Here is a 15270-nt window from a genome sequence, read left to right as displayed (position 1 = left end):
CTCTTTGAGTTTTGTTTTTCTCCAGATTTTGTGCGATTGTTAAGGCATTTGTAAAGGATATATATGACTTGATTTTAAATTCCCTGAAGAGAATACAGATGGGCTGTGTAATTATTGCTGAGAGGTGCTATTTTCTGTGTGCTGTACAACTCACATTCATAATATTTACCTGACAGCCAGAAAAATGTGGCCATCTGAGAATTCTCTGAAACACTTCTTCTCACAATAGAAACATTTCCCACTACAGGCTTTGTAACATAAGTAATTTCATATCTCTCTGTGCATTCAATCCATTATGAATTGTTTTCAGAATATTGCAACATCTATAAAATAAAACTTCTCTACAATGTGTGTGATTTTTCTCAACGTTAGATTTATTCTGTCCTGTTCCATGGCACGTGTTCATTGCTGGCAGCTGATTCCTGATAGCCCAGGAATGGGACTGGGATATGTTAGGAGAGTGACGTGTGAGTCACAGGAGTTTGTTTGTTTCTTATAAGGTTAATTTCTGTGGCTGTATTTGAGGCGAAGGAGAAATGAGTGTTTGTATCTCTTTACTCACTGATTCAGAGAAATCACTCTGTTTAGGGATGTTCAGATTCTTTCAAATGGCATTACATACCCTTCTCATCTCCTCCTCTGGAGGGAGGCTGTCCCTCTCCCTGCAGTGCCAGGAACGCCTGCCTCCTTACCACCCTCATAGGGAGGTTTTAAGCATTGAATACTTATTTTAAACTTCCAAGTGGAAAAGAAATCCAATCAGAAACACCTCTTTTTGCAGAGCTTGCAAAGGAAAATTGTTAGGCCAAGCACATTTAAGCTCTTAGTTCTGGCTCAGATCTTTTTAGTATTAGCTTAGTCATTTGCATTTGTCCTTAATAACTAATATGGCTCTCACGTAGATGAGGTAGAGCATTATCATCATTAGTCCTGCCTTTCCTCCCTTCCATGGCAGCCCTGGGTGAAACAATTCAGGAGAGGGGCACAAGTACCAGGTTTCCACTGTGAGATCCTTTCCAGTTTCAGGCACTGTTGTGCTCTCAGAGTCAAAGTAAAATGTCAAGATCTTAATCCAGGAGTGAAGGTTTCCATGGCTGTCCCAGTGACTGCTAATTTAAGAAATGGGGAAGAAGGCAGCTCCTGTTTGGCTGTTTCCCAGCACCATCTGATTAGCTGCACTTCTCTGTTTGGCTGAGCAGCTGGCAATTAATGGATTGATAGGAAGTAGTCACAAGGTAATGGAATTAGTGAGTGAACATCTGGTATTAAATTCAGTAAATGTAGGAGTTTTTATGATTTCTTAAATTCTGTGAGAAAATAATTGCCAGTTGACTACAACTGAAACAACTACATGTACACAGTGTAAAAAAAATCACATTTTAAATGGCAAAGTACATATTTTAAGCGAATGACTTCCCAATACACTGCAAAAGATGAATGGGATCCAGCTGGCTTTCAGACACACAGATCCTATCTTGGTTTTTAGACCAGCTGTTTACCTCGTTCATCTCCAGTACCTACAGCAATCACAGGTACTCTAGGTAGCTCAGAAGACTAACAAGTCAGCCCCAGTCTCTGTGTGCTCATTTCCAGGGTGGAATGACTCAAAATCCAAACCAAACTGCCCTTCTCTAGCCTGGAAACAGTGAGTGTGACCATCCTAGTTCTTGTTGGCATCAGTTCAGGTGTAGCACAGCTCCAGCTTCCTGTGGCAGGGCTGGATTTTTCCTTAGAAAAGCCTAAATTCAGGAGTCCATCAGTTAAGGACTGTAAAGTTCAGAAAACTATTAAAAATGTGCTGGTTATTAGAATTCAGACAGTATTAGTATCAACTAAGGTCAATTGGAAAGAAATACGTCTTAGTGCTAACTACAAAAAGGAAGTTTTAGCAATTCATGTCTTTGCTGACTGAAATTGTGAATTGCATTAACTTTTCTTACTCTTCTCACTTGCTGAGGATGGGATTCAGCCAGGGAGGGGGGAGCAGAGGTAGCTCAGCAGGGAATTGGGGCTGGAGGTGGGGAAGGCTGCAGGCACACTCTGCCCGCCCATCCTGGCTTCACAGACCCCTCCAGAGGAGTCAGACTTTGGTTTCTAAAATTTTTTTATTACTGTGTTGTCCATTTTGAGAATATGAATGGAGATTTTGCGACCACTGGGAGGTCGAGGTGTGACACAATAAACATCCCAGTGGGGAACCAGTGTGCAAATTAATGCTGGGATTTTTTCTGCCAGAGCCCATGAACTCTTTTCTTCCAACATGGCCAACATCAGCTTGAAATCTTTCTTACAGTACTTGGAAACTCTAATCTAGGCCTAAAACCAGTAGAATCTCCGTTTTTCCTTTCTTTCCACTTCACTAGAGAGGGTGAATTCCAGCCACTGCAGAGCCCTGTAGAGTAGAACAGCAGTAGCTCAGTTAAATATGAAATATCAAGATAAATGTCTGCATAAAACATCCAGAACTCAGACAAACTTCCAAAACGTGCTTGTCAGCAGTGAAATGCCATTAAATCCTCCAGGAACTCATTAATAGATTATCATTTGGAAGAGTAATTACAACTACATTACAACTAAGAATAAAGAAAAATAAAAAGGAAAAGCCAGCAGCATCATTTCTGTAAACTCTTGACATAAAATGAAGATCAATACTATAAAAAAATCAGAGGTAAGGAATTAAGGTCAAGATGGTTATGTCAAAAATAGGTAAGCTGTTCATATATATTTCAAATAAAACTTGTGTGGATGCAACTACTGTGTAGTGTTTCCTATTAATGGTGTGGAATACTCCCTCACAGGGGAGAGAAGAGGGATATTGAGCTGAAATCAAGGATCTGTCTGGAAATTGGGTGAGTTCATGACTTCAGTGCCGTTAAACTAAATCACAACTAAAATTAACAATGTCAAGCTCTGTAGCTACATTTTCTGAGGCAGAGAAGGACACTGATCTTTAGTGAGACAAATATATTACCCTTCAAGAGGATTAAATACTGGAAAAGTCCTTTTTGAGAATTTATGTTACAGCTCTGTAAAGGAAGGAAAAAAGATGAGATAAAGTAGGTACTGTAGGTAGATAAATAGGGGAGATCTTGAGAAATGTTTTCATTTGTCATAAAATTCTTACAATCTGTAGAATCCTTATGTATAATTCATTAAATTATAACCTGGAATATTAATCTTGCAAATTTATGAATAGGAAGAAGTATAAATGGAGAAAATAGTACTTTATTTAGGGATGTTCCTTTATTACTGTGAATTTGCCTAGCATGGGACCAGGCTGCCCTGCAGGGTGCAGGGGAACGGAGCCATTTTCAAGGGGAAAAAAACCAGAATATATGAAAAGGAACAAGGTTGTGAAATACATAGATGAATAATGAAATGAAGTCATCAATGTGTAAACCAAAATGTTAAGGTTTTAGATTCGCAATTTTCCTATTTAAATGCCCTCATTGATTTGTTACAAATACTGTTAACCCTGTATTTGGAAAATGGTGAGGACATTATCACTTGTGTTCTCATTTGTAATAAAATAGATTAACTTGCTGTGAAATTTTAACTAGGCTGAGACACAACAGTAGCTACCTAATGAACCAGAGCACATTGCTGTTAAGTAGCTAAATAGATGCATACTGATTACAGGACTGAAAAATGGATCTGTTTACTAGCAAAAGAAGAGTCTGCTCACAGCATTATTCATTATAGTAGGGGAAATTCAGCACATTTCCACACAAACATTTAGAAATGGACAATTTCTTGATCCATGTGCAGGCTCACATGATGATACTCCGTCCTCATTTGGAGCACATATGATACAGAGGGAATTTCAGCTCCTTTGTTGCTTATAGGGAAAACTCTGTCTTCCCTGTGCAGGTAAATTGGTGTAACTGGTAAGACATTAGGTGGCATAATCAACTAATTCTCTTAGAAAGTGACTCACTGTGTGATGAAGAATGACATTACTATTTGACACTTCTGCCTGAAGATTTCAAACCAAGACCCTGAGTTTGAAGGCAAATTATTCACAGCAGAGATTATTTCATAGTGAGAGACAATGGGAAATGCAGTTACCAGAAGGAGCTAGAGTACTTTGCTTTTCCAAATCATCAGCTTTTGAATTACTCAAATAACTCCCATTTAAGATGACATATATGGCTGTTTGTGTGATATCTAAGTGTTAATTCCTAGTCATATTTGTTCATAGGGTTTTTTTGCAGAACAGTTGGCATGTCCTCTCCTTGGCTATTCATTTTCATGGTTGCAGTAGACAATGAAATTTACTTAAACTATGCACTCCTCTGTAAAATGAATCATTTCAAAATGATATCTTAATTGTAAATGGAGTGCTCTTTGCGGTAAAAAGAGAGGAAATAGTGCCAAAGAGGACTGTTCAAACTGAAATCCAGGCAAATGAAATTGCAGAGTTGTAACCTGTTAGCAGGAACCTATTTGGAAGCTATTATTTGCATGAAGGTAAAAAACACACAGGACTTATGGACAGGATTGCATGTGTATGATTCATTGTTATTTAGGACAGTACTTCTTGGGGTAAGAATGTGACTTTTAAAAGCAACTCAGTAAGCAGCACATCCACAAAGTCTCTACTCATCTGTTCATCTCGGTAGCCTCTAAATGCTCTCTTTTGGAGACCAAAAGGAAGAAAACACAGGAGACTTTAAGATCAGTGACTTGGGCTTGTTTTTTCCCACAGAGTTTGAAAATTAATTTGTATAAAACCATTCAGTTTTCAAAATTATAAAAACTTGTGACTCAACATAATAGACTGATATCTGTTAAATATTAGCATTAAAAGTCTCCCTTTAAGATCTGTTAGTTACTGTATGTTGGTTAAATAACAGATAATTAGTGAAACTGATCCATTGAGGATTAACAGCTATGTAATAGATACACATCTGCTACATGGTTTTGAGGCTGGGTTGTTACTTACTGTGCAGTAACAATCCTATTAAAACCACATCCGGTACCACGTTCTCAGCTGCTGTGGTTGGAATAGGGAATGCCATCCCATGCTCTGAGGAGGATCCAACCTCATGTTCCCTCTGCTTAACTCTCAGAAGTGTGTGTAAATACAAAGATGAGTGTGGCTTAGAGGGGTGGTTTTAATGAGTAACAGAATATTCTTGTTGATCTGGCTGGCAGTGCAATTAATGAATTGCCCTGATACATCCAAACAACAGCTTTTATATCAGGTATTTATAATGGAAGAATTTCTAGGAACCACCATGCTCTTCCCAAAGCTGCATTATTGATTCAGGCTTCCACCTAGAAAATGGCATTAAAAGTTCGGATGCTACTGAGTTTATTTTCCAGAGCACACAGTAAATTGGAACCAAGCAGCCAGACTGAGTATTCCTAATGAAACATCTTTAGAATAGGTTAGACAGGAGGAAAGATTGCAAAGTTCCTTTGAGACAGCTTTCCCAGATGAACTGTAATTGTGATTTTTAGTGAGGTAGAGGCAAGAAAAATCTCTTTTTTTAAAAAAAATAAAGTATTTCAGTTCTGGGTTTCCACAGGAAGCAGCTGAAGGCCAGGGATGAGGGCAGCTCCAAAGGTTCGGTTTCTGGAGTTCTGTAAATTCAACCATTTCTTCTCGTTAGTGTCTCTGCCTTGGAACTACACCCTCAAGGACTTTAACAGAGGTTTTAAGACAATAAAGGCATTTTAAGAGAAGAACATCTGAAGTATCTTGGGCCCTGATTGTCCCTTTCAGAAGATTCTCATTTTCTGCTGGTTCTGGTAACAAGAATGAAGGGCCCTGGAATTTCTAATTAAAAGTGTATGTGTGGAAACACTAGGTTGGAAGGATCTCAAGTGGTCTCACAGTCTCTTGTCTTAAGACAGGATGAATTTTTAGTTATGCCTTGCTTGTTCCTAAAGGTTTTTCCTGATGAAAATTCCATGGCATCTTCAGGCAATTTGCAAGTGTAGATACACAGAAATGCAGAATTTCACTTTACCTTTTTTTTTTTATTATTTTTTTATTTCTTACCCTTTTTTTTCTCCATACCTCAGGTTCTATAAATATTTAAATTAGAGGTTAATACCAAAGTTTCACGTGCAAATATAAACATAAGAACTTGCAAGCAGACTCTTGTTTTGGTTAGCCAGTGATGCTTTTCATTCAAGAGGGAAGTTCTTACCGGTGCTATAGCTTTTTTCATTTGTCCAGGTGCTACCCTGAGAAGATACTGGTGTAATTTATTCAGGTACAGATTCTAGTTACAAATTAACAAGTAAGTACAGATTCTAATTACAAATTTGACTGCATTTAGTGATAGTTCAGTCGAACTCTGGATTGTTTATTTGAAATGTGACTCACATGGCAATATTTCTACCTGTAGACTAAAAGTAGTTTGTGAAAGCAACATGAAAGGATATTTTGTATGTTCCTACGTGTGAAAAACTTAGAACATAAAAAGTTGCCAACAAGAAAAAGGTGGCAAATGATAAGCTAAGCTCAGACACGTTGCTTGTAGAAGCCTGTATTGGTTTTGGCTGTAGATGACTATAGTGCTCTTAAGACATGAGTTCTATTCACTGTTTACCTCAGAAAGACCATTTGTTATCATTGCTTTCAAGCCTCATTTTTCGTTTGAACTCTGGTGAAGCCCGTGAATGAGATGTCACAGGCCTTGCTCTGCTTCTGTTTGCAGGAGAGGATCCAGGACAGCCCTTCCCCGGCGCCGTCCCTGGAGGACAGCCAGCGGCCCGGCAGCCACGCGTCCTCCCACCCCAGCAGCAGCGTGTCCAGCTCCCCATCCCAGCTGGACAACACTCCCGACAGGATCGGTCAGTGCCCACAGCCTCGCTTCCCCACCTCGGCCGCTTGAGAAGTTTGTTGAGGCCAATATTTATTTGCTGGGGGACTCGCAGGAAGGGCTCACTTGCTATGAAATACCCAGAAAGTTCCATTCCTGTGGGTTTTTAATTAAGTTCATCACTCAGCAAAGCCCAGCCCCTCAGATTCCCCCGTGCCAGTGTCCTGTGCACAGAGGGATCACCCTTGTACCCTTCCCTGGTACAGCCAGCTCCTCTTGCATGCTGGGGTAGGGAAGTGCTGCTCAAGGCACCTGCAGTTGACAAAGAGCAAGGTATCTTTTTCTTCATATGTGTGTGAGGAAAGTCACAGATTATATGATGACTTCTTTGTTCCAAAAACCTCCTTGTGCCCACACATTCCTTCATCACCCTGAGGCTGAGGCCTTTCTGGCTTTTTTGGTCTCTCCAGCACAGCTTTCACAGCCTGTGCACTATCGATTAAAATGCTAATTCAGTCTAGAGGAAGTTTAGATCCTATTCGTGGTGCTTCCAAGAGGGATCTAGGGCAAGTCAATTAACATCTCTTCACGTCAGTGTGTGTCAACACTGCTGTCTCCTCATGGCCTGGAGCCCGTGCAGGCATTGCTGAGCCAGATTTAAACCACAAAAGCCATGCACTCTGTGTGAGTCACTGGAGAATTCCCTCCCCTCCACAAACTGCTCGGCTGCTTCCTGGGATTTTGCAGTTCTGACCCTGGTTCTTGCAGCAGCACCAGGGCACTGCCCAGCACAGTGGATAGAACCTGAATTCTTTGCCTAACTCTGTGCACACACACAGGGCAGAGACTGTGGAGTAGATTCCCTCATCTTTTTCCTGTGTAAAATAGGGCTGGAAATACACAGGACAAGAAATTTAACTTCCTGTAGCAGCAGTGAAAAGGGAGTGTTGCTGTCTCTGTGTAGAGGTCTAATGCTTACTATTGTAAAAATAGGGATAAATATTTTTTGTTGATAGAAATACAACGTTTTAACTTTGGCAATTAAAAAGAAAAGCTTTCCCTAAAGTATGGTGATGAAGTTTGTAACAAGTGTCCTCCCTGGAATAACTGTAAAGTCTGTAATTGGTTGATTGCAGAGAAGGAAATGTTTTAATCAAGTAAGAACAAAGAAAAGAGGCATCCTGAAGTCATAAACTGCACAGCTCTCGCTGAGCTTGCAGGTGTTAAGTAAAGAATTCCCTTCAGCACTAAAATGTGTGTGGGGGGGTTCACTGTCACCAGTCAGTTTGGGCTATGATCTGTCAATCTGTAGTTTTTATTAAGCTTACTGCTTTATAGATAATTACTAATACTTAAATCCTTAAATGTATTTTTCCCCAAAATGGTTTTTGTGAAGTATTTTTCCCATTAATTAATTAATTTGAGCATTTCATAAGAAATCACATTCACCTCAGTGGTAATTTGTATTCTGTTTTGGTGTCCTTGTGTAATAAACTTGAGCAGATCTGTTTTAATTGCTTATTTTGCTTGGCTCTAAGAGTTAAAATACCAAAATATCGACCAAGAGGAAATAGAATTTAATATTTTCTTTTCTCTTAACATTTTTTTACTGACAGTGTTATATAACTCTGCCCTCTGATTGTTTTAGCTATGCTGACCAACAGCAGGGAAGGAGAACTCATTGACCAAGAAACTGGGACCAGCCTAAAAAAAATACAGAAGGAAAAAGGTAAAATCACAGACTGTTTTCAGTCTCAGGCATTTAATTCCACTTATTACATGTTTTATTCCTTTTTCTCATATTCTGCATATGCAATGACATTATATTATTAATTTAAGAGAACTAAGTGCCTAATTGCAATGAATAATGTATCCAGTGAACTCACATGGAAGTGTAAGCAATCAGAACTTTGCTTCTCTCTGTTTATATAGCATGAGGGTAATATTTTGCAGGTCTTTTGGCTCAATTATTTATGAAGTTCTGAGCAAATATTTGATCAGTCACGTGGTGTTGTTTGTTTGGCTTCAGGGGATGTGTGTGCAGAGTCTCTGATGCTCTGGGTGAGCAATATAAATTTATATTGTCTCACCAGTGAGGGGCAGCAAGGGGAGAGGTGATGCTTGGCCTTGGGGGATTCTCCTGTAGGTGGGGAAGTGCTTCCGCTGCCGGGTTCTCTGTGCAGTGGTTCTTGGGTGCTGGAGAAGTGGATACTCAGGGATTTATTCTGGGAAAATACTGCAAAGAGATACTGAGGGGGATAGTGAGGTTTTAGAGTGGAAAAGATGTGAAGGAAAAGAAACATAAGGGAGAGACAACACAAGCTAAATGGACTTGTAAGTCTACTGAAAATGTTCATATTTATCATCATAAATGAAAGCACAAAGTGATTTACATTTTGGTTGAGGTGATTTTCATGTATTTGCAGAGAAAACTAGAAGGCAGGTATAGACAATTTTATGGGCTACTCAGAAAATAATTTGGAGCCCTTCCATGCCCTGTGGTTCCAGAGTTTCACAAAATTACTTGATCAGTCTCATGATTTTGTATGATCAGCTCTATTCCTTAGAGGTCTGTGATTGATCCAGTCATGGGTAGGAAGAGCCTGAAACTTCCTCCTTATATTTTGTATTTTCATACTCAACTCTCCTTGAAGACAGAAGCTGTTTTCTATTCACTGGTTTTTCTGGGCATTTAAGCACTTTCTTCATGAACCCCAAAAGAGCCCTTGTGTGCCATTCCGAGATAATTTTCTTTCTGGATCATCCTGCTTAAATCCTTCCCTCTTGACTCCTGTTGACATTTACAGACCAGCAAAGTTATCAGCCATACCTTCACTCCTAAGATTTAAAAATTACATTTCTGTACTAATTGCATAGTGTGTGTTTAATGTAAGCCTGAAAGTGTAGTTGATTTTAATTCTGTTGAACTGTGCATGGTTTCTTGCCACATGTTCCATCATTTTTCAGTGAAACAATTCAGTTTCCTATGGGGTTCAAAGATGCAAATCATGTACTTCTTGGTAGTAGCAGTTCTGTCACTCAGGATGGATGAAGGAAGGTACAATTTAAGAATCTGAAAAAATAATTCAGAAATCCCCAAAGCGAAAGTAATTGAACCTCCACCACCTGTGAACCCAGTTCCCAGGCTCCTGTGATCATCCCTTGTAACATGGATGAAATCACAAAGATCTGATGCTTACAGTTCGTGTGCCATAATTCTCCTTAAGATTAAAGTTGTATAGGCTTATTCATTTCCTAGTCTACATTTTTTGCATAATTTCTGTAATTGATTAAGTACTGGGAAATACGTCTTTATACATGTGTTAGTTCTGCATGCACTTAGGGGATGTTTTTAGAATTAATTTAGTGTTCAGAGATCCACCTGCATCAGAAATGAAGTGCTTCAAAATCATGAGACATTGTAAAATATCATTTTAGAGACAGAACAAAGTTTCTGCTTTTCTGCTTGGTCTGCAGAGGTCAAGTTTTTTTAAGGAAATATGAGCATGAGAATTTTTTTTTTTTTTTTGTCATGTACAGATGTAGTTTTTCAAGTCATCCCATGGCTCCAGAACTGGAACCTTTTGATGACATTATAGTGGGACTAATAGAGAAATTGTTTATCCAGTCATTCCAAGCTGATTTTGCATTTGTCAGTGGGACAGACCTTATTACAGTTTCTGTAGGAACCACTGGGGGTTAGTCCTCAATGATTTGTCCCAGTCCAGTGTAGATTCTTTGTTCCTAATACTGTTACTGTTTTCTTCTGTTGAATTATTTTGGGCTCTGGTGCTGCTCAGTTCTGTTGAATGTTTTAGAGTCAGATGTGGACAGTGTGAAGAGTGGGATCTGTGCTGCCCTGCCCTGCAAAAAACATCCATGTAATTTGTATACAGAGCAAGCTTTGTTTTTCCAAACCTGCCATTGCTTTTACCAAGGTAAAATATATTCACCATGGAAAGGATTTTCAAAGTTATTAAGAAGGAATGTAGTTAAAATAAAAGTATCAACATTTATTAAGTATGACAAGTAAGCGGTTTATACAACCGTGGCAAACATATGTTTTCACATCTGTTTTGAGTAATATCATCATGATTTTAAAAATGATTTATAGCTCTGCAGGCCATAAAATGCCAGCTTTGCTGTAAGTTGGAAGTTTTCAAACAACAAAGACATTATTGAAGGCATATATTGAACGTGTTTTTGTGTTACACACCTTGACATAACTTCACAAAGCTGAGCTCTCTGTAACAATTAAGGTAGCAACAACTGAAAATTAAGGAACTAAAATTTATCAGGAGTACTACTAATGTGAAATCTTAGCATAAAACAAATGATAAAAGTTACTGTACTGATTATAGACAAAATACCCCTCAGGATACACAGTTTTTGTTTTCCATGTCCCATTTTAAATGATCTCAGCAACAGACAAAAATATGCCACTTTGTTCTCATCAAAGTAATTTCAAGGTAATTAGGGCTGAGGAGAACATGCCTTCACAACAGTTCTTCTTTAAAAGACAGTTAGTATCAGGTTGTTGCAATTGCTCTGATCTGTTTGTGTTGGTGGGGCAGAATTTCCAGAACTGGTGTCTGTCTCATTGCAGAGGGGTTAGAGCCCAGTTACAGGCCACACCTTTAAGCTTTTTGAAAGAGAAATGCCATTAAATCTCAATTACTCTGCGTCCTTTCATCATCCTTTTAGAGGAGCTATGGCCAGATTTAACATTAGAGGACAACAAAGTCAAACATCTTTGGAAGTCTGCAGGGTTTGGGGTCTTCTCATATATATATATCTAAAATTATTTTTACTGCATGAATTACATACAGTACTATGTTTTTGTCAAATGCCTTTTTCTATCATGCTACACCAGCATTTTGCCTGTGCATCTATTTCTGAGTGTAAACCACATCAAGAGTAATCTGCACTTTATTTTGAAATCACTAGTGCAAGGAAACAGTCACAAAACCCCCCCAGAACACAGCCCCACATTTTACCTGCACAATTACTCACAGAAACTACATTTTAAATTCATCAGCTTCAATACATGTCCTGGAAAAAATCTCTATTGTGTGGGATAGGATTGTGTTTGACACAGCCCTGTATAGGTTTTACAGAAACCTCCATATGAATTCTGGCATTAGGAGGGTGAAATGAGCCAGAAAAGAATTTGGCCGTGCCTTCCAGCCGGATTTAGATGCTGGTACAATTATTCTGTTTGACTGCATGACAAGAAATATTTCAAACTCCTCACATAGGCTGGAGCAATAAAAGGCACTGGCCCAACTCTTGCCACAGTGAAATCAGTGGGGATGTACAGGATGTCTTCAGTGGGAACAGTTTGGCCAAAGCCTGGTCTTCTGGAAGGTTTCTCCCCCAGCTCATGCTGCTGGTTGTTATACAGACATGGATAATGTGTTCACTTGGGGTTTGGGGTGCTGTGCTTCACCAAAGCAAAGCAGAGGAAAATATTGTAGGAAAATTCCATTAATGCCCTGTATTGTCAGACTTAGGCACTGTTCAAGCAGGCTGTGAGTACAAATAAAGATTATTTTTGCTGAGAAAGGGGCTTGCCCTGCAGTCCCAGAGCTGCTTGGGGGCAGTGCTCCCTCCTTTAGCCCATTCTGCATCTCCAGAGCCCAGATCCAGGCTCTGGGGCTGTGTCCCACGGCCCAGCACACGGTAGTCCCCAAACACTGCATCTGGCAGCTATCCCTTCCCAGTTTATTAAAGAACACCTTTCCCTTTATTGCTTCAAGGAAAGGGGAATTTTGCATCATTTCTGTCTGCTGAGTGAAATATTTTCAGATGGCCAGAGACCGCAGTAATGAAAGAATAACCATATTTATTTATTGTATTTCATTAGCGGAAAAGAGGGTTTATGCTGTTTAAATTAATCACTGCCAAAGGACTGGGCTAGTCAGGGTGTGAGGGGAGGAGACCGAGCAGGTGCAGAACACCTGAAACAGCAACAGGCTGGTGGGGGCTGTGCTCCAGAGAGGGGACTTTCCCAACAATTAATCTGAAAGCATCCAGATGGAGAGGGAAGGAATGAGAAGGAGAACAAGGAGCTTGAAGCTGAACCACACGGTGTCTGTGCAAAGTGTGCAATAGGTGCCAGCACCTCACATGGTCTCTGTGCTGCTTGTTTGACACATCAATACTGGCATGTTAAAGGTACAATGAGAAAAAAACTATTTTCTTCACTAATGTGTTCATGAGTACATGAAGAACTGCCCAAATTAGGGGTAAAGTCATGTTCATTCTGGTGTCTGAGTGTGTGTATCACAGACCCTGGGGTCATTTCATCAGCAGTGAGTGCACTAGTACATGAGTTTAAGAGTTTCTTGTTCCCAAAACCTTGAGTGACATGCACAGTGCAAATGTTCACTGGGTAAGTCAGAGATATTTTTACATTTTCTATCCTAAGAGAATACTGAAAGATAAGAAGCACAGTGCTCTATTCTGGGTAAAGCCATTTTCCACAAGTGTTTTTTTGTTGTTAAATTTAACCTACAAGTGAACTTACGACTGTTAAAAATGTGGCCTAATATAAGATGTGATTGTCTGTCAGTCAGTCAATCCAAAAAAACCTGAACCTGTAAAACCAAGGCAAACTGTATGAACACTTAGATTCACAAAACGTAAATAGGTAATAAAGGTAAAGCTTTAAATTTTAAGTGTCTGTACTCATGTCGTTATGATTGTGTGCTTAACCATTGCTGAAAGATTTATAAATGTAAAGGCAGTTATGCAAGAGATACTAGTGAAGTACTCCAAGGCCACACCTTTTACATTGAGTTTATATTAGAGCTTTATTTGCAGGATTATTTTTAAGCATGCTTTGTTCTGATGAGTAAAATACCTGCTTCATAGTTATCTTGGCAGATGGGCTAAGGCAGTTTCTTACATTGATATATAATTTATTACTATGTTTTATTTATTAGATTCAGTGACTTTAATGTATCGCTGTCTAAACACTACAAATTACAAGTCTGTATAAACATGGTGAAATAATGAAATTTTCTTTACTGGAAAGGCTTTGAAACAAATTTTTAGTAAGGTATTCATGTCAGTCTGTGCAATAAAATGGGCAAATAAGAGGGAAATCAGGTAGCTCTTCAGTCAGTTGTCTCTTCAGGGACATTCCCACTTTCCTTCCAGTACTGTGAATTTTTTTATGTAGGTTCATCTGAGCTATAGCAGATTTTAAAAGCATAAGAAGAGGAGAAAAATTGTTGATTGGCACCCAGTGACCTAAGAGAGCTTTTGGATTAGGCCCAGGAATCTTTTCCTTAGCACTGTTATTAAAACTGACCCATTGGATTCTCTGCTTGGTGCTGTCTCTGGTGCAAAATCATTAACCCGAGACCTGCAGCTGGTGTGACATTCTTAATGTCTGTGAGTTATTTAATAAGTTTACCTTCAATCCTCGGTATGAGCAGTAAGATGTGGAAAATCTGTGTCCTGAGAGGTTGCTGAATGTTTTTGTCATGTTACAGAAATCCTTGGGATCTCAGGGAATGCACCAACAGTGGCTTAGCCTGTCCTGCCTGAGCACCAAACCTGCTCAGGGACACTGTGCTCCTGCACTTGTATGCCCAAGTGTGCAGCTGTGCACACACAGAGGAAGAAAGGGATAAAAGTACAAATGAAAATTCAAACTAGTCAAAAGTGCTAATTGGTGACTTTGGAAGTTTTGTGGGATTTGTGACTGAGGAAGACCTTGAAAAAATTTGCAGAAGCTGCACTTCATAAAACACAGTTCTTCCTGAGGGTTCCTGCCAGTGAGCCAGAGTTTGTCCTGCTGCCCACAGCTGGATGTTCCAGATCAGTGAAATACAGAGCTCATGATTGTGACAGCAGTGTGTGCTCCTGCTGTCGGAAGAGCAAATCCAGCACTGGTGGATGGTATTTTGTGTAGCAGTTTTTTATGTACTCAGGGACTTCTTTTCTAATTTGATCTTGAATGTCTAAGATGGCTCTGTGGAGTGTGTCTCCTGTGTAACAGTCACATTAAGATGGCAATTAAGGGCTTTGCCTTCCCTTCTGTGGAGGACTTGGTGCCCAGAGGCTTCTGGGGGGGACAGCAAGGCTGAGGCAAAACTGCACATTAAGGTTCCTCTCCAAAGTGTTTGTGTACATGCTGCATTAGAATATTCCTGATAATAACAAGTGATAAATCCTTAGTGAACTTCTAACCCTAACCAGTCTAGGATTCTATGCACAAGATAGTGAACTAACCTCAGACTGGAAGTAGAAAAAGATTGTTCTTGATGTGTAGTCATGAAACCAGAGTAAATACGTTCTTCATTATATCTCAGACATTGTGTTGAATTCCATTGATAAAGTTACATGAATTCTTGTTAGCAGAGCTGATAATGACTGGGGCTGCAGATTTCAGGAAATCAGATTTCATGTTTGATTGTTGGGGCAGAAGGCGCCACTCCAACGTTTTGGACTGTGTGTGGTATTTTTGTGTTACAGCCGC

General features: G+C 39.5%; 1 protein-coding gene across 2 annotated transcripts in view; it reads left to right on the top strand.

The window, feature by feature from the left end:
- The window catches only part of DACH2 (dachshund family transcription factor 2), a gene marked incomplete at its 5' end in the record, with an annotated part of 249617 nt that overhangs the window by 197144 nt on the left and 37203 nt on the right, over positions 1-15270 (top strand). For both annotated transcript variants that reach the window (XM_082289744.1, XM_082289745.1), the window contains 2 exons: positions 6675-6810; positions 8428-8508. In XM_082289744.1, coding sequence (XP_082145870.1) covers positions 6675-6810; positions 8428-8508 — 217 coding nt within the window. The remainder of the gene's footprint in view (positions 1-6674; positions 6811-8427; positions 8509-15270) is intronic.

This window comes from Coloeus monedula (genome assembly GCF_965178545.1).
Source record: "Coloeus monedula genome assembly, chromosome: 12".
Taxonomy (NCBI): Eukaryota; Metazoa; Chordata; class Aves; order Passeriformes; family Corvidae; genus Coloeus; species Coloeus monedula.
This window is presented reverse-complemented; position numbering and strand designations above follow the sequence as displayed.